The 27,466-nt window shown below is 50.2% G+C and overlaps 1 protein-coding gene across 1 annotated transcript in view; it reads right to left on the bottom strand.

Moving 5' to 3' along the window:
* The window catches only part of LOC147701234 (leucine-rich repeat-containing protein Bf66946-like), a 230,295-nt gene extending 210,901 nt beyond the window's left edge, over positions 1-19,394 (bottom strand). The window contains exon 1 of the mRNA XM_086928602.1: positions 19,312-19,394. Coding sequence (XP_086784728.1) covers positions 19,312-19,333 — 22 coding nt within the window. The 5' untranslated portion in view covers positions 19,334-19,394. The remainder of the gene's footprint in view (positions 1-19,311) is intronic.
* Between the last annotated feature and the right edge of the window lie 8,072 nt (positions 19,395-27,466).

Raw genomic sequence — 27,466 nt, 5'->3', positions numbered from 1 at the left:
TGTGCAGCAAGTAGTGCCAGCTGCATTGTTTAGGCCTTTTACAGCAGTGCAGCAAGTAGTGCCAGCTGCACCGTTTAGGCCTTTTACAGCTGCGCAGCAAGTAGTGCCAGTTGCACCGTTTAGGCCATCAGCAGCTGTGCAGCAAGTAGTGCCAGCTGCATTGTTTAGGCCTTTTACAGCAGTGCAGCAAGTAGTGCCAGCTGCACCGTTTAGGCCTTTTACAGCTGCGCAGCAAGTAGTGCCAGCTGCACCGTTTAGGCCTTTTACAGCTGCGCAGCAAGTAGTGCCAGTTGCACCGTTTAGGCCTTTAACAGCTGTGCAGCAAGTAGTGCCAGCTGCATCGTTTAGGCCACTTCATCAGTGGGGACAGTTCTGATTGAGTTAGGACTCCCGCTGCCTTGGCAGCAGCCTTGACATTATGGATTCAGGGCATTTGTGCCCCCTCTAAGATGGCCAGTTGGCCTGGGAGACTGCAAGGTTTGTAGGGCACCAGGCCGTGTACGGATATGTGGTGCTAGGAAATGTTTTTCATTTAATATGAGTTACGCTCCCTGTTCTTAGTACCTCTAAAGGTGGTCTTATGATGACGAGGTTGTCTTGCATATTTAAACCTTGCTAGTCAGATCTTGTTCCACCCTATGCTCTTTGCCCCTAATGTTAGTGATTCCCAGGAGATTAGGGTCCAATAGTAGTCTGTTGAGATTATGAGCGTACAATGCGGTTGGTGCCAAATGTGCTTCTGATACAGGCTAATGCTAAGTACAGGGATCACCAGTGGTCACTGGGTGTTCATTTATAATCTGTTCTACTTTGACCAAATTTGCTTTGTGGTGGTTCTGAATTACCCTTGTAAATATTATCTAGTGCCAGTTGGCTTCATTTATACCTATATGAAGGGCCCAACAAATACCCACCTTACTTCCCTGATGGCACATTAGTTATGATATCTTCACCCGACGTCTGGAATATGTGCCCCCTCTATGTCCTTTTACTTCTCCTCACCACCGCTCTCCTAGTGACGGCCTTCTCATATCCCCCCCTCCCTCCTCCATCTCATTTTCCCAACATGGCCACCACTCGAGTTAAGGCTGGAACTAATTGCTACAAAATCATTTATCCCCCGGCCAGACTAAAGCTTCAGTAAAACGATTGAAGCATAACACTATGGAACGTTTCCCGGATTCCCTTTTTGTTGATCAATTTTACAATGGTCGTTTTGGGAGGCTCAAAAACTATTTCATCTTCTTCACTCACGACACCCCCTCTTGATCCACCAGCTTATTTAATTCCCTTAACGTCACCTCCTCCTCCTCTATCCCTCATTGGAAACAACTAAAAATGTCCCCCTCTGCGTGTTTCAACGGCTACCTCACTACCTCACTCTATAACAACGGTACTGTCATGATCCAAGGCAAAGACACCTGTCTCTCGCTCTTTGACCACCTCTTCCCCTCCCTACTCCCCTCCTCTGTGACTGGGTTATCCCCTGACTCTTCATCTAGCTCCACCCATTACTCCCTTTCTCCTCCCCTGACCCCCCTACAAACCATTAGGGTGCACCCTCGAGAAGCACAGGTAGGCCCTCTCCCCTCCCCCTCCCCTCTGCCCTCCTCTCCTATTCCTCCTCCCTCACAGTATGCCCCCCACTCATCACTTTAGCCTTACCTCTAACTAATACGCTCCTCGTCCAATCTGCACCATCCTGGTACTCCAATCTCTTCTCCTCACCCATATTCCTTCCTGCCACCCCCCTTTTGAGTCCACCTATCCTCCAACCCTCTCCCCTTGTTAACTTTCCCTACCCTTATTCCTCCCTCCCCCCTCTCCTCTACCCCCTCCTCCCCTCGTTATTCACCCCGATTTCTCCACAAACCCATTGCATCTCTCTCCTTCCCCCCGCTCCTCCTGCTATGCTGCCCCCTCTCCCCCTTGGTAACCCTTTCCCTTTCCCTCCCTCGGGCCCAGCAGAACCACTTCCTTTTTTCAACCTCCCCAGATCGCCTCTTCACCCAGAACAGCCTTCCCTTGAGCACTTCCCTCCTATGGACCTTGATACCCTAGCCAACGTGGCACGCCAAGTTAAGTCGGGCTCTCCATGTGATCCTGCTCCTCCAGAAGTCCTGATGCAGGCAAGCAAAGCCACCCTGCCTGTAATGCTGGAACTTCTAAATTCATCCATATCCGCATGCTCAGTTCCCATAGCTTGGAAGCAAGCCATGGTACGGGCGCTGTTGAAGAAACCCAGCCTAGACCCCGATGATCACTCCAGCTACCGCCCCATCTCACTTCTCCCTTGGGCTAGCAAGGTCCTAGAGAAGTATATAAATGCCCAGCTGGTACAGTTCCTAGAGAACCACTCTCTGCTACACACATCCCAGACAGGCTTCAGACCGAAGCATGGCACTGAAACCGCCTTATTAGCGGTCACCGAAGAATCTCGAAGGGTACTGGATCGGGGGGGATCAGTGGCAGTGATCCTCCTTGACCTAAGTGCCACCTTCGATACGGTCAGCCATACCACCTTGCTGGACCGTCTCTATGACATCGGAGTTTCAGGTGACGCATTAAGGTGGTTTGATTCCTTTCTGTCTGAGAGATCCTTTCAGATCTTTGACGGCGAGACAGTGTCCTCTAGGAAACCTCTTAGCTGCGGAGTACCGCAGGGCTCTTCCCTGAGCCCTGTGTTGTTTAACGTGTACATGAGGCCGCTGGCGGGTGTCGTCGAACCGTACGGCATCAAAATCGTGTCGTACGCCGACGACACTCAGCTAGTGGTTTCGCTGGCCACTGGGAACAACAGGCAATCCCCGGTAGATCTGCTAAAATGCTTAGAGGACGTCAAGGGGTGGATGACCAACTCTTCCCTTAAGCTGAACGGAGAAAAAACGGAGCTCATGCTCCTAGGCCCAGCCTCACCAGTGCCTCTCACCTCCTTGTGGCCCCGTACACTGGCCCCCCCCCACCCCCAAGGAGAGCGTTAAAAGCCTAGGAGTGTGGCTGGACAACAAACTGTCCTTCTCCACCCAGGCCACTAAGTTGTCCGCCACATGCTTTGGCCTTCTCAGAATCCTGAGGAAGATCTTCCCGCTTCTGCCTTTAGAGGCCAAAAAGGTGGCGGTACAAGGCCTCATCCAGTCCCGTTTGGACTCAAACAATGCCCTATATGTTGGGGCACCCGAGATGACCCTCCGGAAACTGCAGGTTGTACAAAACTGTGCAGCACGTACCCTGCTGCAGATCCCGCGAACCCAGTCAGCCAGACCTGCTCTGAAGTGTCTCCACTGGCTGCCAGTGAGGCAGAGGGTGGCATTTAAGGCACTATGCATGGCGCATCACGCCTTCTGGAAAACGGGCCCAGCCATTAACAACAACCTTGTTATCCCCTACCACCCAAACAGGAACCTTCGGTCGATGGAGGCTTTCCTCGCTGTTGTTCCCAGAGTGAAGAGAGCCAGGTCTGGCGGAAGGTTGTTCTCTTTGAATACCGCCAAGCTCTGGAATGCCCTCCCCCTCTCACTCCGGTCCAACCCAAACCTGCTCTTATTCCGGAAAAACCTGAAGACACTACTGTTTGCTGAATCCTTTGTGCTCTAAATTCCTCCTCCCCATCATTTCCGCCTCAACTCAGCGCTTGGACGCCCACGGGCAGCAATCGCGCTCAATAAATATATTTTCATTTCATTTCATTTCATTTCTCCCAACCCCCCTCACTCTGCCAGATGCCCGTTCCCTCACAGCCACCTCTTCTAGATGACAGGACCTCTTCAACCACCTCCCCTCTTTTCCTCCCAAACGTTCTACATTCCCATGACTCCACACAGTCCTCCCCTCTCCTTCTACCCTACTGCCTTGATCCTCACCCATCTCCCCCTAAATTTGTCCTTAATTTCTTTCCTTCTTGCAACACCAACAAAGACAACTCTCCCGTCGCCTCTGATTCACCAACTCCCGCTCTCAACCTCCACCTTTTCCCGCTTTTGAACCCTATACCCCAACTCTCCTCCTGTCCCCCCACCTCTCCCTGCCTTCCACCAACAATTCCACCCCCTCCTGTTTCCATCGAGCCACCCAACCTTCAGTGTTCTGCCTTACTCTCTCTGGAAAATAAGCTAGACTCTCTGATCACCTCCATCTCCCAGCTTGTAGCTGCCATTTCACTTTTAAGCACTGAGATTTCCACCTTTCCATACACCTCTACTCCTTTGGAAAACCCTCACCATCCCACGAGATGCACCTCTCCCCCTCACCCCACTATAGCCAAGCTCAACCTGTCATCTTCAAACTGCGTTAACTCACACAAGCTCTTGAACGCCACCCTTCTTCAACCTGCATTTCCTAGTAACCCTACTATCTACTCTATTCCGACCATCTCCTCTGTCAGAACCAAGCATTCTCCTAAACCCTCCCGAGCACGCCCGTATAAATACAATATCCAGATAACCCTTCAGAGCCCAAGTGCCCTCGTCACCAAAACAGTCTTGGCAGAGCTGCGCTGTCTACTCCTCAACTGCAGATCTGCAGTAAAACACAAACTTGAAATCTCCGATACCATCACCTTTCACAATATAGACATGCTCTTCCTCACAGAGACCTGGTTCAACAATGCCTCTCACTCTATCTTTGATCTCCTATTACCCACAGGCTATTCTATACTTAAGAATGACAGAATAGACAGCGTTGGGGGAGGCGTTGCAGTCATCTTTAGAAACTCCCTTCAACTGAAGGCCTCTCCTATCAGCTCCTTCCACAATTTTGAATGCCTTTCTCTTGAGCTTCAATTGCACCACCGCTCACCCCTCAGATTCCATGTCATTTACCGCCCGCCTTGTATCAGCCGTTCGTTTATGGAGGAACTCACTGACTTCATCAGCGACCAATACTCTCAAAGTGACAATCAGACCTTCGTGGGTGACTTCAATCTCCACTGGGGCTTACCGCAAGACTCTTCTGCAAACTCGCTGGCCACATTCCTCTCTGCAAACGATCTTATCCAACACTGCACAGAATCAACACATTCTAAGGGCTCAATCCTGTACCTTGTCATTTCTAAAGCAGACATGCTTTCTATCACTACCCCTATTCATGAAGACTAGTCTGACCACCTCCTCATCCCATTCTCTCTTCAACTTTCACACTCTATAACTCTTGGCCAACCTAAGAGGGCTACCTCCTGGTTCCGTGATGCTAAAAATATTGACGTTTGTTCCCTCTGTGAATCAGCTTTGCTATCACTTCCAAGGCTAGACCCGAACCTTGATGTTGACAAACTCACCTCCCAATACCTCACAGTCCTTACAGTCAAAATCAATAACGTCGCTCCACTCCAAAGCAAAAAGATTAGGCCTACTTCCTCAGCACCCTGGTTCAACAAATCCCTCTATGAAGAAAAGAAGCAGCTAAGATTCCTGGAGAAACAATGGAGGCAAGCGCCCTCCACCGATAATTTGGCCACACTTCGTTCAGCAAGATCCAAGTACCACAAGAGCATCTTCCTTGGGAAAGCGTCGCACTTCAGAACCCTCCTTGACTCAGCCAAAAATAGACCCAAAAAACTATTCGATCTCATCAAGATTCCTAACTTCTCTCCCCCAACCTCCAAGCTGGAGGATTCTACAAAGAAAGCAGCGGATTTTGCTATATTCTTTGACGAAAAAGACAAATCCCTAGTGGCTCAGGTTGCTCATCCTACCCCTCCAGAAGAGCGCAAATCCTTAGCCATTTGGCAGAACTTTGACCCCATCTCTGAAGATGCCCTCCTCAATTGCATCCTCGAAACAAAGCCCTCCAACCATTCTCTGGACCCCATCCCCAGTGCCATTGCCATTGACTTCTATTCCCATTCTCTTCCCTATTGGACCACTCTGGTCAACCTCTCACTCTGTCAAGGCTCCCTTCCTGTCTCCTTCAAAACTGGGCAGGTCACCCCTCTGCTTAACAAGCACTGGCGTTGCCAATAGGTCTCGCAGTAGGAAAGTTGGAGCTATTACAATTGCAAATAACAATGCCTTTTATTTTTGTTTTATTTTAAAAACATAAAGGGCTTTGTCATTTACAAAACCAATAGCTCCAACTTTCCTACTGAGAGACCTATTGGCAAAGCCAGTGCTTGTTTCTCTTTGAGCAAACCAGATTCTCCTCGAACCAGCCTCCTGCTGGTACGTCTCATGACTTTTTAGTTTAGGGTACAACCTAGCAGAGAAGCATTGTCTGAAATACCGGCAATGTATTTAGGATGCTACATGTCATTTTGTGAAAATGAAACAGCAAAACTGCACATTTTGCATACGCCTTTGATTGAGACAGACAAGGTATTTCCAGCAGGGCTGGTATACTTCCATGCCATAGTAAAAACACGTTTCATCAATGGTGTTACACTGTAAACAAGTCCGTTTTTGGACTTCCCCCTAGAGTCGCTGGAACTTTAATTGGACTGTGCAATCATTTATTAGCGAGTCGGTTACAGCAGGACTTCCCAGCAAGGTATCTGAACTTCTCTGTGTGCAGTTTTATATAGCGAAAACTCGACCCGAATGCATTGGAGCACTTTACATGAGCACCAGTTACATTACACAAGGACGCATTTATTTTTAGTACGCACTGGCAGATTAAGTGTTGCCCAGAATCACAGAATGTTGAGTTGAGGCCCAGTTCCAAAGCCACAGCTCTGGTTGTTACGCCACATCCCCTCCCCTAACTTTGAGTCGGTTAGCAGAGTTCCTATACTTTAATACATCCGTGCAGGCGCTGCTTTGCAGGCTGAGCCCGTGCACACAAAGTCTAACCCGAAAACAGGGCTCCCTGCAGACAGCCCATCACTGCCAGGGGAGGACTGCCAGAGACCAGGGAAGAGAGAAAGCAGCCAGGACGGAGAAGAGATGTTATGTTATGTTATGTTAAATGAACTTTTTGAGCGCAACTAACACCTTTAGGTTCCTTGGCGCTATACAGAGGGAGCAGGGAGGAGAGACAGAAAATAACAGCTAATTATAAGCCTCAGTGAAGAGGAACGTTTTAAGGGAAGATCTGAACCTGGAGTAAGGGGAGGACAACCTAAGAGAAAGGGGTAAGGAATTCCAAAACGACGGGGCTAAAAATGAAAACCTGAGGCCACCGTGTTTCTTCCTCTTGAATTTAGGGACTGATAACAGGGCCATTTGAGATGACCGAAGGGTTCGAAGGGGGACATACGGGTGAAGCAGGGAGAAATGAAAAGGGGGCTGTGACCTGTAAGAGATTTGGAAATGATACAACCAAGCTTGAATTTGCAGCGGGCAGATACCGGAAGCCAATGGAGACTTTTTAAGAGGGGGCGAACATGTTGATCTCTGGGTTGGTGGTGAATCAGGCGAGCAGCCTGATTTTGGATCAGCTGGAGTCTCCTGAGTTGATAAGCAGGAATGCCTATGTATAATGCATTTGCGTAGTCAAGCCTAGACATGACTAGCGCAAGCAGGGCCAGAATAAGGGCATCGGTGGTAAGTAGGCGAGAGATTTTACGTATTTTCCTGAGTTGGAAGTGGCTTGAGGAAACTACGGCGCTTATCTGGGGCGTCATAGAAAGGTCGCTGCTTATGACTACTCCCAGGCTTTTGGCTGAGTTGACGGGACAGGGGGGCTGCCAAGGGATTGGGGGGTCCCCCGACAAGAACCAGCTCGGTCTTGTCGGGGTTGAGCTTCAGATGGTTTGAGCCCATCCAATCGCTGATGAAACAGAGGGTGTTTTGAAAGGTGGTGATAGATTCATCAGAGGAGTCGATGGTGAAAACCAGTTGAATGTCATCCGCGTAATTGAACGCGGAGACATTAAATCTGCGGAGGGAACGGATTAACGGGGCCAGGTATAAATTAAAAAGGAGGGGGGATAAAGAAGAGCCCTGTGGGACACCACAAGTCAGCTCGACTTGAGTGGCAGAGAACTGGGACAGCCTGACTGCTTGATGGCGTTGGGTCAGGAAAGACCGAACCCAGTCCAGGGCGGTGCCCTGGATGCCAGCATCTCTGACACGGTCGACCAAGGTGTCATGGTTGACAAAGGCGGCCGACAGGTCCAGGAGGACCAGAGCCTGACAGGTGTTGGAGTCGGCCCCCCTGCGCAGTTCGTCCATCACAGAAAGGATGACTGCTTCTGTGGAATGCGCAGGTCTAAACCCAGCCTGCTGGGGGTCCAAGACACACGAGTCTTCCACAAAAGTGGTGAAGGTTTGAGTGACATGTGACTCCAGGACTTTGCTGAGGAAAGGGAGGAGGGAAATAGGGCGATAGTTGCTCATGATGGACGGGTCTGCCGAGGGTTTTTTCAGAATGGCAACCACCTCGGCCCGTTTGAAGGATCCAGTGACCTCCCCCGTAGTCAAAGAGTTGTTTAAGAGGGCTAGAGGGGATCAGGACAGGAAGTGAAAGCTTCCCGAAGGGCCAAGGGGGGGCAGCAGTCGCTGGGGGAACCAGATCAAACTTTATGCAAAAGTGAGAGGAAATTGACCTTAGAGATGAGGGGGATCTGGGTTAGGGTGTGAGTATTGGAGTGACAGGGGGCACTTGGAGATGAAAGGCGGAGCGTGGCGGGGGTGCAAACAGAAGTATAGGAGACGGAGGGGGCAGCAAGGCAAGAAAGACACAAAGGACGGGTGGGAAGAAGTGGAAAAGGCGTTCCAAGGGATGACAGGAATAGAAAAAGATAGGAAATTATGCTTTTTCCCTCTGCTGGCTACAGGTGGGAGGGGTCAGGAGCACAGGCCGCGTGGCTGACCTACATTCAGACAGCTTCAGTGAATCCACAGAGGGGGGAGCAGGGGAGGACTGCCAGAGACCAGGGAAGAGAGAAAGCAGCCAGGACAGAGAAGAGATGAAAGGCGGAGCGTGGCGGGGGTGCAAACAGAAGTATAGGAGACGGAGGGGGCAGCAAGGCAAGAAAGACACAAAGGACGGGTGGGAAGAAGTGGAAAAGGCAATGATGATTTTTCCCTCCACCCTCCGCTGCCAGAGACCAGGAAAGAGAGAAAGCCAGGACGGAGAAGAGATGAAAGGCGGAGCGTGGCGGGGGTGCAAACAGAAGTATAGGAGTCGGAGGGGGCAGCAAGGCAAGAAAGACACAAAGGACGGGTGGGAAGAAGTGGAAAAGGCAATAATGATTTTTCCCTCCACTGGCTACAGGTGGGAGGGGTCAGGAGCACAGGCCGCGTGGCTGACCTACATTCAGACAGCTTCAGTGAAGCCACAGAGGGGGGAGCAGGGGATGACTGCCAGAGACCAGGGAAGAGAGAAAGCAGCCAGGACGGAGAAGAGATGAAAGGCGGAGCGTGGCGGGGTGCAAACAGAAGTATAGGAGACGGAGGGGGCAGCAAGGCAAGAAAGACACAAAGGACGGGTGGGAAGAAGTGGAAAAGGCAACGCCAAGGGATGACAGGAATAGAAAGAGATAGGAAATGATGATTTTTTTCCCCAATCACGTGCAGTCCCTTTATCGGAAGTTTCCAACCCCCAAATCAGCCCGCCAGGTGTTTGTAAATGTGTCAATTCTTAGAGGAGCGCTCAAATTAAAGGTAACCTCGTGAGAAAGAGACAGACCACCTCAAATCTGATCAAGAATCAGAGGTACCAGAACTCGGTGAATATGAAGAGAAAAAACGTAGAAGTTCTTCAAGCAAAGTACACACGTTCATAGAAATTCAAAGCAAGAAGTGAACCAATGTATTTATTTTCTATGTGTACGTAGAAAGCTAGATGGGCGAGTTAGGTGGAGAGGGAAAGCTAGAGAAGAAGCTGCCAAATGTGGGCCGGGAAACTGAAAGTACGGCCGGCCAGCGGCCAGCCATGAATAATTAGGGGAGGAGAAGCCGCACAGCACACGCTGGGAGAAGCCCTTTGATGTGCTGTGCGGCCGTGAAAAAAAGCAATTAGGAGGGAGGGAGGGAGGCTGATGCGCGTGCTTGTTTGGTCATGTGATTCATGTGAACTTAATGAAAACCGCACCAAGAAGCCCTTGGTTTGACGAGGATTTCGAGCACTTGAATTCTCGCTCCGCTCAATGCGCTGGCGAGCATTGATAGGTCGCGAGACCTAAAAAACCCACTGCTGATGCGAATGACCTCAACAACTTCCGCCCCATCACTAACCTACCCTTCCTTGCGAAGATCACAGAAAGATGTGTAGCGAAACAACTCTCTTGTCATGTCAAGGACAATGATCTTCTTGACAATTGTCAGTCCGGCTTCATCCAAAACTGCAGCACTGAAACAGCCCTATTGCAAGTGGTTGATGACGTGCTGAAGATACTCGATTTGGGGGGGTCCTGTCTTCTAATTATCTTTGACCTTTCTGCAGCCTTTGACACTGTCAATCACAACACTCTCTTCAACACACTGCAACAGAGAATGGGCATGGAGGGCACTGTGCTTAAATGGTTTGCTTCCTTCCTCTCTGAAAGATCCCAAATGATCAAAATAGCGAACAGACTTTCATCTCCTTTGGCGGTAGGTCAAGGTGTTCCTCAAGGCTCTATACTTGCACCCACATTGTTCAATCTCTACCTAGAACCACTGGGAAATCTGCTTAGTAAATCCCGGATCAACTATCATCTCTACGCAGATGACACTCAAATCTACCTCAAGGTCGCCTCCACTCACGATCTCGCCATCCTAAGCTCGACTCTCGTCTCCATTCAAAACTGGATGTCAACTCATCAACTGATTTTGAATCCCTCCAAAACTGAATTCCTCCTCCTTTCCTCCTCACTTTCTCCTCCCCGAGGTTCAATCATGGATGGATCAGATGAATCTACTTAACAATAAACCCATCATTGTCGACAGTGCAAAATCCCTTGTTGTCATACTCAACCAAAACCTCAATCAAATCCCCCACATCAATTACATTGTAAAGTCTGCTCGATACCAACTGTGCCTACTTTGGGGAATTTGTTGCTTTTTCCCGGAGCATGACCTTAAAACCCTAGTGCAATTGCTGGTCCTCTCCAGACTGGACTACTGCTATTCTCTTCTTACTGGCCTCCCCAAATCCCACCTTTTCCCCCTTAAATCTGCCCTGCACTCAACAGCCAGTTTCATTTGTGGGGCCAAAAGAAGCGACAAATGCAAAAACCACAGTTGATGAACAGAATGCAGAACAATGTCATACATTCACCCCAGTACAGAGATCTGGGCCTAAATCCATCGTTTTTTGCACTCCACACCACCCCAGTTCAGACATGGCCATATGCAAATCAGTCTGACCCTGTGCCTCATGGGAACAGTCCAGCCCGGACTGCCAAGCCATGCCTTCCCTGGACCGGAAACAAGCTTCCGAGGACCGGTTTCTGGCATTCCAGCCGTCTTCAGCCTGGCTTGCTTGAATCCTGTGGTGTGGAGTGCATGGGACTCACGTCAGAGCATACCCATCCCACTCGGGGTGACAAATGCAAAAACCACAGTTGATGGACAGAATGCAGAACAATGTCATACATTTACCCCAGTACAGAGATCTGGGCCTTAATCCATCGAAAAGAAGCGACCACATCACACCGTTGTTATCCACCCTTCGCTGGCTTCCTATCGAGGCTAGAGCTATCTACAAGACTGCCTGTATCACCCACAAAGCCTTGCAATCCTCCTCTCCTCGCTACCTGGCGAATAAACTGAAACTTTCTGGAGGCTCTAGACCATCTTGTAATGCGGAAAATTTACTGCTTGAACCTCCCACTTTCAAGAAGGAAAGATCGATGGCCCAATCCTTTTCAGGCAACGCAGTGAGAATCTGGAACTCACATTGGCCTCAGCTCCGGACCACCACCACCTCCTCCATGGCCTTCAAAACTCACCTCAAAGTTCTCCTCCTCCAAAGACACCTCAAATTTAATTCACGCCCTCGCTATTATCTGAAGGAAGACCTCCCATTATTGAAAATTCTATTCTCCATGACTATGGAAATGCCTTCCCAGTGTGTTCTTGTGGTTGGAGTGTTTACCATGTATTTCAGTATTATTCTTGTATCCTTTTGTAACTTGCACACGTCACTTTTCTCTTGTAACACACTGTTTGCTAACTCTCACATTTTGTTTGCTTTAGATACTTGCCAAGTGCCACCATTGCCTACGTAACCATTGTTCTTGTGCGTGCTGGAGTGTCTGCCATTTATTGCAGTATTATACCTCTACTTGTTCTTTGTACGCTTTTGTAACTTGCACACATATCACTTTTTCCTCCTGTAATGTACCGATTGCTGCCTCTTGTATTTTGGTTGCTCACTGTTGTCACTTTTATCTCATGTAACTTAAAGTTTGCTTTTGTAATTTGTTCCTATTGTGAAGCGCTCTGACACCTTCAGGTAAAGTCCGCGCTGAATAAGATCGCATAAATAAAAATAAATAAATAAATAGCTAAGAAGGGCCTTAATGTCCCATAATGCATCTTAACTCAATCGATTATTCAATGCTTTATACATTTATATATTGGAATTCCGACCAATCCTATTGCTCATCTCGCCTTGCCACCTCGAGCAAGCAGCCACTCCCTTCAATTCTTTCAGGCTGAACCGCTGTGCACGTCTCACTCGCCTGCTGCTGGATTTTATATGCAGCGATGGCTGAGTGCACATGGTGAGGAGAGGCAGAGATGGTGATGGCTGAGTGCACAGGCGGAGGAGAGGCAGAGATGGTGATGGCTGAGTGCACAGGCGGAGGAGAGGCAGAGATTGTAGAGGCTTAGTGTACATGGTGAGGAGAGGCAGCGATGGTGATGGGTGAGTGCACAGGTGGAGGAGAGGCAGAGATGGTGATGGCTGAGTGATGGCTGAGTGCACAGGTGGAGGAGAGGCAGAGATTGTGGTGGCTGAGTGCACATGGTGAGGAGAGGCAGCGATGGTGATGGGTGAGTGCACAGGTGGAGGAGAGGCAGAGATGGTGATGGCTGAGTGCACAGGTGGAGGAGAGGCAGAGATTGTGGTGGCTGAGTGCACATGGTGAGGAGAGGCAGCGATGGTGATGGGTGAGTGCACAGGTGGAGGAGAGGCAGAGATGGTGATGGCTGAGTGCACAGGTGGGGGAGAGGCAGAGATTGTAACGGCTGAGTGCACATGGTGAGGAGAGGCAGCGATGGTGATGGCTGAGTGCACATGGTGAGGAGAGGCAGCGATGGTGATGGGTGAGTGCACATTGCGAGGAGAGGCAGAGATTGTGGTGGCTGAGTGCACATGGTGAGGAGAGGCAGAGATTGTGATGGCTGAGTGCACATGGTGAGGAGAGGCAAAGATTGTGGTGGCTGAGTGCACATGGTGAGGAGAGGCAGAGATGGTGATGGCTGAGTGCACAGGCGGAGGAGAGGCAGAGATTGTAGAGGCTTAGTGTACATGGTGAGGAGAGGCAGTGATGGTGATGGGTGAGTGCACAGGTGGAGGAGAGGCAGAGATGGTGATGGCTGAGTGATGGCTGAGTGCACAGGTGGAGGAGAGGCAGAGATTGTGGTGGCTGAGTGCACATGGTGAGGAGAGGCAGCGATGGTGATGGGTGAGTGCACAGGTGGAGGAGAGGCAGAGATGGTGATGGCTGAGTGCACATGGTGAGGAGAGGCAGCGATGGTGATGGGTGAGTGCACATGGTGAGGAGAGGCAGCGATGGTGATGGCTGAGTGCACATGGTGAGGAGAGGCAGCGATGGTGATGGGTGAGTGCACATTGCGAGGAGAGGCAGAGATTGTGATGGCTGAGTGCACATGGTGAGGAGAGGCAAAGATTGTGGTGGCTGAGTGCACATGGTGAGGAGAGGCAGCGATGGTGATGGCTGAGTGCACATGGTGAGGAGAGGCAGCGATGGTGATGGCTGAGTGCACAGGTGGAGGAGAGACAGTGATGGCTGAGTGCACATGGTGAGGAGAGGCAGTGATGGTGATGGCTGAGTGCACATGGTGAGTAGAGGCAAAGATTGTGGTGGCTGAGTGCACATGGTGAGGAGAGGCAGAGATTGTGATGGCTGAGTGCACATGGTGAGGAGAGGCAAAGATTGTGGTGGCTGAGTGCACATGGTGAGGAGAGGCAGAGATGGTGATGGCTGAGTGCACAGGCGGAGGAGAGGCAGAGATTGTAGAGGCTTAGTGTACATGGTGAGGAGAGGCAGTGATGGTGATGGGTGAGTGCACAGGTGGAGGAGAGGCAGAGATGGTGATGGCTGAGTGATGGCTGAGTGCACAGGTGGAGGAGAGGCAGAGATTGTGGTGGCTGAGTGCACATGGTGAGGAGAGGCAGCGATGGTGATGGGTGAGTGCACAGGTGGAGGAGAGGCAGAGATGGTGATGGCTGAGTGCACATGGTGAGGAGAGGCAGCGATGGTGATGGGTGAGTGCACATGGTGAGGAGAGGCAGCGATGGTGATGGCTGAGTGCACATGGTGAGGAGAGGCAGCGATGGTGATGGGTGAGTGCACATTGCGAGGAGAGGCAGAGATTGTGATGGCTGAGTGCACATGGTGAGGAGAGGCAAAGATTGTGGTGGCTGAGTGCACATGGTGAGGAGAGGCAGCGATGGTGATGGCTGAGTGCACATGGTGAGGAGAGGCAGCGATGGTGATGGCTGAGTGCACAGGTGGAGGAGAGACAGTGATGGCTGAGTGCACATGGTGAGGAGAGGCAGTGATGGTGATGGCTGAGTGCACAGGTGGAGGAGAGACAGTGATGGCTGAGTGCACATGGTGAGGAGAGGCTGCGATGGTGATGGCTGAGTGCACAGGTGGAGGAGAGACAGTGATGGCTGAGTGCACATGTTGAGGAGAGGCAGCGATGGTGATGGCTGAGTGCACATGGTGAGGAGAGGCACCGATGGTGATGGGTGAGTGCACATTGCGAGGAGAGGCAGAGATTGTGATGGCTGAGTGCACATGGTGAGGAGAGGCAAAGATTGTGGTGGCTGAGTGCACATGGTGAGGAGAGGCAGTGATGGTGATGGCTGAGTGCACATGGTGAGGAGAGGCAGCGATGGGGATGGGTGAGTGCACATTGCGAGGAGAGGCGGAGATTGTGATGGCTGAGTGCACATGGTGAGGAGAGGCAAAGATTGTGGTGGCTGAGTGCACATGGTGAGGAGAGGCAGCGATGGTGTTGGCTGAGTGCACAGGTGGAGGAGAGACAGTGATGGCTGAGTGCACACGGTGAGGAGAGGCAGCGATGGTGATGGCTGAGTGCACATGGTGAGGAGAGGCAGAGATGGTGATGGCTGAGTGCACAGGTGGAGGAGAGACAGTGATGGCTGAGTGCACATGGTGAGGAGAGGCAGAGATGGTGATGGCTGAGTGCACAGGTGGAGGAGAGACAGTGATGGCTGAGTGCACATGGTGAGGAGAGGCAGAGATTGTGATGGCTAAGTGCACATGGTGAGAAGAGGCAGAGATTGTGGTGGCTGAGTGCACATGGTGAGGAGAGGCAGCGATGGTGAGGGCTGAGTGCACATGGTGAGGAGAGGCAGCGATGGTGATGGCTGCGTGCACAGGTGGAGGAGAGACAGTGATGGCTGAGTGCACATGGTGAGGAGAGGCAGCGATGGTGATGGCTGAGTGCACATGGTGAGGAGAGGCAGTGATGGTGATGGCTGAGTGCACAGGTGGAGGAGAGAAAGTGATGGCTGAGTGCACATGGTGAGGAGAGGCAGCGATGGTGATGGCTGAGTGCACAGGTGGAGGAGAGACAGTGATGGCTGAGTGCACATGGTGAGGAGAGGCTGTGATGGTGATGGCTGAGTGCACAGGTGGAGGAGAGACAGTGATGGCTGAGTGTACATGGTGAGGAGAGGCAGCGGTGGTGATGGCTGAGTGCACATGGTGAGGAGAGACAGAGATGGTGATAGCTGAGTGCACAGGTGGAGGAGAGACAGTGATGCTGAGTGCACATGGTGAGGAGAGGCAGCGATGGTGATGGCTGAGTGCACAGGTGGAGGAGAGACAGTGATGGCTAAGTGCACATGGTGAGGAGAGACAGAGAAGGTGATGGCTGAGTGCACAGGTGGAGGAGAGGCAGAGATGGTAATGGCTGAGTGCACATGGTGAGGAGAGGCAGCGATGGTGATGGCTGAATGCACAGGTGGAGGAGAGACAGTGATGGCTGAGTGTACATGGTGAGGAGAGGCAGCGGTGGTGATGGCTGAGTGCACATGGTGAGGAGAGACAGAGATGGTGATAGCTGAGTGCACAGGTGGAGGAGAGACAGTGATGCTGAGTGCACATGGTGAGGAGAGGCAGCGATGGTGATGGCTGAGTGCACAGGTGGAGGAGAGACAGTGATGGCTAAGTGCACATGGTGAGGAGAGGCAGCGATGGTAATGGCTGAGTGCACAGGTGGAGGAGAGACAGTGATGGCTGAGTGCACATGGTGAGGAGAGGCGGAGATGGTGATGGCTGAGGGCACATGGTGAGGAGAGGCAGCAATGGTGATGGGTGAGTGCACACGGTGAGAAGAGGCAGCGATGGTGATGGCTGAGTGCACATGGTGAGGAGAGGCAGAGATGGTGATAGCTGAGTGCACATGGTGAGGAGAGGCAGCAATGGTGATGGGTGAGTGCACATGGTGAGGAGAGGCAGGGATGGCTGAGTGCACATGGTGAGGAGAGGCAGAGATGGTGATAGCTGAGTGCACATGGTGAGGAGAGGCAGCAATGGTGATGGGTGAGTGCACATGTTGAGGAGAGGCAGCGATGGCTGAGTGCACATGGTGAGGAGAGGCAGCGATGGTGATGGGTGAGTGCACATGGTGAGGAGAGGCAGCAATGGTGATGGGTGAGTGCACACGGTGAGAAGAGGCAGCGATGGTGATGGCTGAGTGCACATGGTGAGGAGAGGCAGAGATGGTGATAGCTGAGTGCACATGGTGAGGAGAGGCAGCGATGGTGATGGGTGAGTGCACAGGTGGAGGAGAGGCAGCGATGGTGATGGCTGAGTGCACATGGTGAGGAGAGGCAGAGATGGTGATGGGTGAGTGCACATGGTGAGGAGAGGCAGCGATGGTGATGGGTGAGTGCACATGGTGAGGAGAAGGAGCGATGGTGATGGCTGTGTGCGCATGGTGAGGAGAGGCAGCGATGGTGATGGCTGAGTGAGCATGGTGAGGAGAGGCAGCGATGGCTGAGTGCACATGGTGAGGAGAGGCAGAGATGGTGATGGCTGAGTGCACATGGTGAGGAGAGGCAGCGATGGCTGAGTGCACATGGCGAGGAGAGGCAGAGATGGGGAATACTGAGTGCACATGGTGAGGAGAAGGAGCGATGGTGATGGCTGAGTGCACATGGTGAGGAGAGGCAGCGATGGCTGAGTGCACATGGCGAGGAGAGGCAGAGATGGGGAATACTGAGTGCACATGGTGAGGAGATGCAGCGATGGTGATGGGTGAGTGCATGTGGTGAGGAGAGGCAGAGATTGTGATGGGTGAGTGCACACGGTGAAGGAGAGACGGAGCGACGGTGATGATTGGGTACAGAAGGTTAGGAGAGGCACAGACGGTGATGGCTGAGTAAAGAGGGTGAGGAGAGACTGACAGCCAGGGATAACTGAGTGCACATGGTTAGGAGAGGCAGAGAGCCTGTGTTGGGAGGGAATGTGAGGGCTGGATGAGAGAAAGAGAACCTTTGGTTGAGGAGTGTGGTGGGATCAGATTAGGAAAAACAGAGAAACTCTCATGGGTGGGTCTCAGGTTCAGGGGACAGTGAACCTGTAATGGATGAGTCTTGGGGAGTCACAATGTGGGGGGGCTTAGAACCTTTGATGGATGGGTCTTGTGTGGGGGTAATGGGTGGGGGGCAGAGAACCTTTGATAGGTGAATCTTGGGGTCATAATGCGGGGGGCACAGGGAGCCTGTGATGGATGGAAGTTGGGGGTCACAATGAGGGGTGCACACAGAGCCTGTGATGGATGGAAGTTTGGGGTCACAATGATTGGGGGGCACAGAGAGCCAGTTATGGATTAAGGCGGGGGTAGGTAGGATAGAGAAATAAAGATTACCTGTGGTGGATGGGAGGGGGCAGGATCAGGGGATGGTGGAGACGAGGAGAGCCAGAGACTTGTGATAGGTGGGAGTGGGGGCGGGATCCAGGAGAGACAGTGTACCTGCGATGGGAGAGATCGGCGATGATAGACAGCCCCTGATGGATGGGAGTGATGAAGATGAGCAGTGACACAGACCCGCGGTGGGAGTGGCGGGGGCGGGATGAGGGGAGAGGAAGAACCGGTGTTGTTTTTGGCAGGGTGAGGGCAGATACAGACCCTGTGACGGGTGGAACAGGCGGAAACCAAACCAGGGTGTACAGAAGAGATGCCAGGATAGGCTGGGGAGGAGACCCAGAGAGCCTTTGACGGACCCTGTGAGGAGACGCATGCACTGCTGAGGAGGAGAGACAGCGAGCTTGTGGTGAATGAAGGAAGGCTGGAAACACATGTCTGGCCGTAGAGGAGACCCAGAGAGCCTATGATGGATGAAGGGGAGTCAGGGAATCACAAGCATGGCTAAGGAGGAGAGACAGCGAGTTTGTGGTGAATGAAGGGAAGGCTGGAAACACATGTATGGATGCGAAGGAGATCCCGGGATACTTTGTTGGGTGAAAGGGAGACCCGGGAGGCTAACTTTACGCATGGCTGAGAAGGAGAGACAGCGAGCTAGGAGAGACAGCGAGCTAGGAGAGACAGCGATCTTGCGGCCAATGAAGGGAAGGCTGTAGAAACACGCCTGGCCGTGGAGGAGACCCAGAGAGTCTGTGATGGATGAAGGTGAGACCGGAAGTCACAAGCATGGCTGAGGAGGAGAGACCGCGAGCTTGTGATGAATGAAGGTGAGACCGGGGAGAAGCATGCTCTACTGAGGAGGAGAGACAGGCAAGCTGCTTATGTAAAAAAAAACGGCAGGCTGGAAACATATATCTGGCCGGAGAGGAGATCCAGAGAGCCTGTGATGGATGAAGGGGAGACCGAGGAGACGCATGCACGGCTGAGGAGGAGAGACAGCGAGAAGGTGGTGAATGAAGGGAAGGCTGGAAACACATGTCTGGTTGGGGATAGAGCCTGTGATGGTGATGGATGAAGGGGAGCTGATTACAGATGCATACCTGGGTGAGGAGGAGAGACCGCTGTGAGTTTGTGATGAATGAAAGGAAGGCTGGAAACACATGTCTGGTTGGGGACGAGGACCAGAGTGTTCGTGACAGATGAAGGGGAGACCCGGGTAACGCGTGCGTGCGAGTAAGAGAGAAAGCGAGCTACGATGAATGAAGGGGAGAGCTGGGGAGACATGCCTGGGTAAGGAGGAGAGGCAGTGAGCTTGTGATGAATGAAGGGCAGGCTGAGAAACACATGTGTTTACCTGGATCCCCGGTTGGCGCCATCGTAGAGTGCACTGTCTCTGCCTACAGCTGCCTTCTCTGCGCAGGAATAGTTCAGTTCTGCTGCTGCAGCTGTGCTAATATAGGCCAGGACGTACCTTCAACCAATCAAGTACCAGCTGACACAACCACACCTAGCTTTACTGGCTCCGCCAAGCACTGCCAAGAGAACATTCCGTCTCTGATCCAAGATGGAATGAGAAATTTCCACTGATCCCTGGCCCGGACAGTTTCCGCTGACAAGAAGAAACTTGTAGTGTGTGTGCAGAAGTTGTCGATGAGACTGCACCAGCCACAGGACCCCAGGAGTGCCAGCTTCACCCAGAGGTGTCCTGTCAGCATCACAGGAGCCCAGCAGTGTCAGCTTCATCCAGAGGTCTCTTGTCAGCATCACAGGACCCCAGCTTTGTCAGCTTCATCCAGAGGTCTCTTGTCAGCATCACAGGACCCCAGCAGTGTCAGCTTCATCCAGAGGACTCTTGTCAGCGTCACAGGACCCCAGCAGTGTCTGCTTCATCCAGAGGTCTCTTGTCAGCGTCACAGGACCCCAGCAGTGTCAGCTTCATCCTGAGGTATCCTGTCAGTACCACAGGACTCCGACAGTGTCAGCTTCATCCAGGAGTGTCAGCTTCCTCCAGAGGTGTCAGCTTCCTCCAGTGGTGTCCTGTCAGCAGCGCAGGACCCCAGCAGTGTCAGCTTCATCCAGAGGACTCTTGTCAGCGTCACAGGACCCCAGCAGTGTCTGCTTCATCCAGAGGTCTCTTGTCAGCGTCACAGGACCCCAGCAGTGTCAGCTTCATCCAGAGGTATCCTGTCAGTACCACAGGACTCCGACAGTGTCAGCTTCATCCAGGAGTGTCAGCTTCCTCCAGTGGTGTCCTGTCAGCAGCGCAGGACCCCAGCAGTGTCATCTTCATCCAGAGGTCTCTTGTCAGCGTCACAGGACCGCAGCCGTGTCAGCTTCCCCCAGTGGTGTCCCGTCAGTGCCACATGACCCCAGCAGTGTCAGCTTCATCCAGTGGTCTCTTGTCAGCGTTACAGGACCCCGACAGTGTCTGCTTCCCCCAGTGGTGTCCTGTTAGTGCCACAGGACCCCAACAGTGTCAGCTTCATCCAGAGGTATCCTCTCAGCACCACATGACCCCAGCAGTGTCAGCTTCATCCAGAGGTGGCCTTTCAGTGCCAAAGGACCCCAGCAGTGTCAGCTTCCTCCAGAGGTGTCCTGTCAGTGCCACAGGACCCCAGCAGCAGTGTCAGCTTCATCTAGAGGTTCCTGTCAGTGACACAGGACCCCAGCAGTGTCAGCTTCATCCAGAGGTGTCATGTCAGTGCCACAGCACCCCAGCAGTGTTACCTTCCTCCAGAGGTGTTGTGTCAGTGCCACAGGACACCAGCAGTGTCAGCTTTATCTAGAGGTTCCTGTCAGTGCCACTGGGCCCCAGCAGTGTCAGCTTCATCCAGAGGTGTCCTGTCAGTGCCACAGAACCCCATGAGTGTCAGCGTCATTCACAGGTGTCCTGTCAGTACCACAGGACCCCAGCAGTGTCAGCTTCCCACAGAGGCGTCCTGTCAGTGCCACAGGACCCCAGGAGTGTCAGCTCCCTCGAGAGGATTCCTGCCAGCACCACAGGACCCCAGCAGTATCAGCTTCATCCAGAGTTGTCCTGTCAGCACCACAGGACCCCAGAAGTGCCAGCTTCATCCAGAGGTGTTCTGTCAGCACCACAGGACCCCAGCAGTGTCAGCATCATCCTGAGGTGTCCTGTCAGTGCCACAGAACCCCATGAGTGTCAGCGGCATTCACAGGTGTCCTGTCAGTACCACAGGACCCCAGCAGTGTCAGCTTCCCACAGAGGCGTCCTGTCAGTGCTACAGGACCCCAAGAGTGTCAGCTTCCTCCAGAGTTGTCCTGTCAGCACCACAGGACCCCAACAGTGTCAGCTTCATCCTGAGGTGTCCTGTCAGTGCCACAGAAGCCCATGAGTGTCAGCGTCATTCACAGGTGTCCTGACAGTACCACAGGACCCCAGCAGTGTCAGCTTCCTCCAGAGGTGTCTTGCCAGCACCACAGGACCCCAGCAGTATCAGCTTCATCCAGAGGTGTCCTGTCAGTGCCACAGAATCCCAGGAGTGTCAGCGTCATTCACAGGTGTCCTGTCAGTACCACAGGACCCCAGCAGTGTCAGCTTCCTCCAGAGGTGTCCTGCCAGCACCACAGGACCCCAGCAGTATCAGCTTCATCCAGAGGTGTCCTGTCAGTGCCACAGAATCCTAGGAGTGTCAGCTTCATTCACAGGTGTGCAGTTAGTACCACAGGGTCCCAGGAGTGTGAGCTTCCTCCAGTGGTGTCCTGTCAGTGCCACTGGACCGCAGCAGTGTCATCTTCCTCCTTCAGTATCCTGTCAGTACTGATGGTGTGAGATTAACCGTTCAGGATATTCTCTATTACCATACTCACCTGAGCCCATAAACGTACACACTTTAAACAGGTAATCTATTTCCCTCCTGCCTATCAATGGTTATATGTTATACCTGTACACCATAACGTACCAATTCCTTGTCACTTATACTTACTTTAATCACTTAGGTGATTGGATCAGGATGTTAAAATATTAGGTAGCATAACAATTCACCTTATCATAAATGCCCACAGACTCGGGGAAGTTTTAAACACTTTATCTATGCAATATTTTGTGAGTCAGATACCAAAACAATGCAACCAAAGATTTTTCAAGTAGAAAAATAACGATCAAGGAAAGAATCTTTAGAGACTTAGCAAAATTACTTTTAGACATCGGTACCTGGGAAGATTGAAAAAGAGAAACGGTACAAGGGCATACCACACAGATTTATATTTACCTAGAATGGTGCAAGGACCAACCCCGGCCAAGGGCTGGAAAGAAAGGGCTCCTGACTAATCGGGAGTCAACAGGACATGTGCAGGACAGGACAGGTAACCTCTGCTAAGTGCAACGCCAGCGTCACACCCCTCTCTGCAGCTAGTCTTGTTCCCCTTCTCCAGGACAGAGTCTTCTTCTTCAACGAAATCCCCGATTCTTCTTTCAGAGTGCTCGACCAGCCGTCTGAAGTCTGCGGCATCCATGATCTCCTTCAGCATACCTTGGGCCAGTGACAGGTCTGTGACAAGTCGGACAAACTAACTGACTAAGCCTACATTAGTTATACCATTTCCAGGGTATGTGCCACCCCCCAAATGTTGCAAATGTGTGTATTCCCTTTATTTGATTGGTCAGAAAGACGGGGAGAGGTCATCACACCATACCAGTATGAAGTCATTTTCCCTTATTTTAATTAAGCGCTCTTCCCACCCTTCATTTTATTTCCCCATGTCTTTTATTCCACCCAGCAACATTATTTTCATTTATATACAATGTTAATGCATCTTCAGTTCGTCTTCCTTTCTCTGGGGCATGGGGTTACGCTCCCAGGCGCATCACTGGTAAAGTGAGACTTGGATGGGGTTCAATGACAGCTTCAAGGTTTTCTGTGGTTGAATGCGCATGCGCACCAATTTCAAGATGGAGATTTATGGCACCCTTCAGGCTCAAATACGAGCTATTAATAAAGTCAAAGAAGGACATGTTAGAATGTGAGAATACATGAATGCACTGTATACCACCTATTTCTACTCTAACTCCATTACTTTATTTTAACTATTGCATTATCAGTTAAGCAAAACACACAAGGTTTAGTTTAAGCAGAAGCATATGCATTAGCATGTGAAGTTAAAAGCAACCATATTAAGCACTACTATGCAGCTGCAAAGAATTCCCACCAAAAGAAAAGTATGTCATACTATGTAGATGCAGTTCGCTCTTGCGCAGAAAGGTTCCTGCGTTTTCAGCGGCCATTTTAGGACACTCGGGTTACTGGCTAGTAGAACATATAAGCAAGCTTCCCCTACATGAAATAAATGTCGTGTGGTGCATTTATTAGTACTTACAAAACATGTTGGTTAATTTGTTACATGTTATTTCGAGAGGAGCAAGTTTCTGTACGTACGAAACCTTCCTCCATCAATCCCCTCTTTGATGGCATTCTATGCAATGACTAATATCTAGAACCAGATGTAAACTTTGGCAGTTTCCCAATTCAATTTCTTCTATTACTTTAGAGTTTCCTCTTTCTCTTTTCTTTTGGAAACCTTGCATTCTTTTGTAAATATCACCTTTCAATTCTTCAAGTTGAATCTCATCATATTTCTTTTCTTTCCTTTTTCATTCACTGCATACCACTTTCTGTTTCCGCAGCCTTTGCACCAAATCATTATCACCAACGCTAATAAAGCTATTCCCATTATTGGCATCAGTATTCGACCTATAATACTTTTTCCAACATTAGAAAACCAATTACCTACTGAGGAAAGACCATCAGTAAGTCTCTTCCATGCACTATCAACCTCCAGTTGTTTCAATTTCTCTTCCAAATGTGTGATATTTCTGACATATCTCCCAATATCGATACTTTTTTCAGGTATGTTGGTGCAACAATGTTGCACCTTTAACATTTGACAGACTCCACCCTCTTTTGCAAATAATATGTCAAGAGCAAGTCGATTTTGTAAAACCATAGATCTTACCGCAACTTATTCAGTATTGATCAATAAAAAATCCTCCAGCTGTGTCAGTCAATGAACGATCAACCATTGTAGACAATTTACAGATTCTTTGCGTATTCAGTTTACTCCCACTGAAGGTATCAATGCACTAAATATATCTCCTACAATTTCTGAAAAACTAGCTCTTTTCTGTCGTTTTAGTCCATTATTTTCTATATTGCTTCCGGTGATTCTTTTAACATGCTATACCTTCGGGAATACTATTCCGAAATAGCAACTCCCATACCAATGATCAGGCAGCTTAAAATAAGCCTTATTTCCACAAATATAACAGACTCCAGGAAGTACTGGATCAGTTCCCCCTTTTAGTCCTCAACCCCCAACCATCAGGAAATTGTGTTCACATTCCCTGGAACCAATGAATACATTGTTATACTCTGTTTTTAACCTATGGAGACAGATTATCTTGGTGTACTTCAGCTATGTCTGTAGTCTTCATTCTTAGAAAATATTCACCCATAAACTGTGAATCTCTTTGCTAAGGACAGGGTGCATGTTTCTGCTTCAAGGAATTCAGAGAAAATCACATCTAAGTTAGAATAATAATATTGTAGCTTTCCAGTTCTATAAAACAAACTAGCTAAAATACTACATGAACTACCAGATGTCAATGGTAAATGATGATATGTCACTCCTTCTGCTACTGATGTCGGTAATTTCATACAGACGTAGCAATCACTAACTTCCATTATTTCTAAATAATGCACTAGCAGGTTGGCTAAAACATTTAAATCTGTTTCATTTTTTATTTATACTGTGATGTAAATCTATCTCAACTGGTGCTTCTAATTCTACTCTACTTTGCTTTTAATTAGCCACCTTTCCATGTGTGCTAGTGTCATTCTGTTTACTTGTTATCATTAAATAAGGTATCCCTATTGTCAATCCTAGCCATGCTATGAGCACTATAAATATACTATATATGCATATTCTACAACATGTTTTTATGCAATTTCTTTCCGAGTTTCCAGTAGCTCTATTATCAGCCATTTCTGACTAAGGAGAATTTAATCCCCTCTTTGAAAATCTTTCACAATATATAGAATGTGAACTAAAATCTCAGGTTGGTCTCACTTCTTCGTCAATTTGATCAGCAATCAAATCTTCATCACTGCCTCCACTTATTTCCAAGTCCTCGAAATCTTCATGAATTACGTATATCCATTCTGGACCTTTGAATTTATTATTCAGTCTTTTTAACCGTGGACTTCTCCTGCTTGGTTTCTCGGTTGATGGCCCAGACTGGCTTGTTATTTTGTCTACTTGGTCTGGTTCTTCACTTATTGTCTTAAGGTGATATTTCAGTATCTCGATAACACCAGGCCAAGTATCACCTTTTTTTAGTCTTTTACCTGGCACTTTGCTTTTATTCTCATCAAAAGCTCTTTTGTTTGCGTTTTGTTGTGGCACACTGGTTTTATTTTCGTCTTCCGTTTTCCTCTCTATTTGACCTTGATCAGGGCTTATTACCTCTGCCGTTTCTGACTGGAAGGTTCTTCAACACTAGTCTGACCCTGTTCAGGAGTTTGTTTGCTGTGACTTTGACTTTTTTCTCCAACATCTTGCTGAACTTGTTTTTCTTTACCTATCTGGTCCTGCTCAGGTGTTATAATCTCTAGATTGTCTTCTGCCTGCACGTTTTCTCTAAAGCCTATCTGTCCCTGCTCAGACTCGGGAGTGCTGTTTCTACTTTCTTCTGTCCGAGTGCATTGCTCTTTCTTTATCTAGTCCTCCTCAGATCTTATATTGGCTTTTGTTTCTGTGATCTGAGTGTGTTCTTCTATTCCTGTCAGAAGTCGAAAGGGTATGCAGTTCCTAGGAGGGTCACCCAGAGGGCGAGTACAGAGAGATAAGGGGTTAACAGTATACCTTGGGGGCACAGTGTCCTCCAAGGAAAGGGAGTCAGGAGGCGGGTAATTCCTCCTTTCGGAATTAAGGCCTTCACACACCCAGCCAACGAGGGGTCATGCTTCATCATCGGGGCTGCTCCTCATCAGGTCGGCGCTGCAATACCTGACGGGCACCCACTGATGGGGCTCTTTGGCGGAGATCATTTATTCCTTGCCATTTGGTGAGGTGTGGGGCCTAGGTCAGTGTAGATGTTCTGTAGTGAAGGTACAATTTAAAACAGGTTGGGTAGTCCACAAGTGTACTTTAATGAAGTGGCTCCTACCTGATTAAAATAGAACTAGAGCGGCTACTCCTATCTTAAATTAAGTAGTTTAAGATTGTAGTGCTCTACTCTATACTGGGCAACATGTTTCTTGCCAAATTGTCTGAGAGGTCAGACAGCAATTCATCAGGACCATAGTGTAAACTATCTACACCATATGGTGGTGATTGTTATCTACCTACCACGTACGTTATAGGATAATTACCTAAACACAGGAGATGAAAATCTAAGAAAGGAGGGAACAAAAAGGGGCATCATAGTAAATACTCCATGACTGTAGTACATCCTCACTTACGCCATAACTCTCTGTACCATGAGAACATAACCCATAGTGCTTACACTGGTGACTCACAAAAGACAATGGGGCCTATTAGGATGATGGGCGGACTTTGTCCGACCGTCATCTTAGCGGGGATTGGGACTGCCCGCCATAAGGGCGGGGGTCCCGTGGGGGTATTAGGATTTGCCCGCCACAGTGGCGGGTACATCCTGCATTTTTAGCATTGTGGCGAGCGGTGCTCTCAGCATCGCCTGCCACAATGCTAAAAATCCATTTAAGCATTTGCATAAACAAAGCGACAGGCACCGCGCGGTGCCTGCCGCTTTGTTTATGCAAATGAAGGGGGGTACCACAGTGTGCCCCCCCACCTCTCCTTCACTCTGGGGGCCCGCAGGGGGCCCCCAGAGTGAAGACCGCATGCCATTCCGTGGCGGCATCGCCGCCATGGAAAGGCATCCGATTTGGGCCATCCTAATATGGCTGGTGGTGTCTATTAGACACTGCCACCATATTAATTATTTTCCGCCCCGGCCGCAAGGCGACCAGGGTGGAAAAGCGGCGGACGGTCTTTCTGTCCGTCGCGGTCCCCCCCGCCATTCTAATATGGCGAGGGGGAATTCAGGACAGGATGTCGGGCGGATTGCCCCCGCCAGGCCGCCAGGTGGCGGGGGTAATTCGCCCGACATCCTAATGGGCCCCAATGTTCGTGGTGTGGTGACAGGCAGCACAACTGGTGATTGCCAACACAGTTATTAAAATATACTCATTACATTCAAAGAGGTTAAAAACAATAATGAGAAATAGTGCATTAAAACTCCACTCTCACAGGACTGTCAGGCTATAAGACCCACCCTGTGTAACCTAAGTTCATACTTCAGCAGTACCAGTGGGGCTGTGGCACATCAAGGATTTCTATCTTGAAAAAACAGCAAGGGTATTGTGGGTTACCAAACCCGGTCGGTGAGGGCTTTCCCACCTTCAATTGACTTCCAGAACTCAGAGTAGCTCCGGAACAAGTAGGTGCCCCCAGCAAAGTCTGCCACT

The sequence above is a fragment of the Lissotriton vulgaris genome, chromosome 7 (assembly GCF_964263255.1).
Source record: "Lissotriton vulgaris chromosome 7, aLisVul1.2, whole genome shotgun sequence".
NCBI lineage: Eukaryota > Metazoa > Chordata > Amphibia > Caudata > Salamandridae > Lissotriton > Lissotriton vulgaris.
This window is presented reverse-complemented; position numbering and strand designations above follow the sequence as displayed.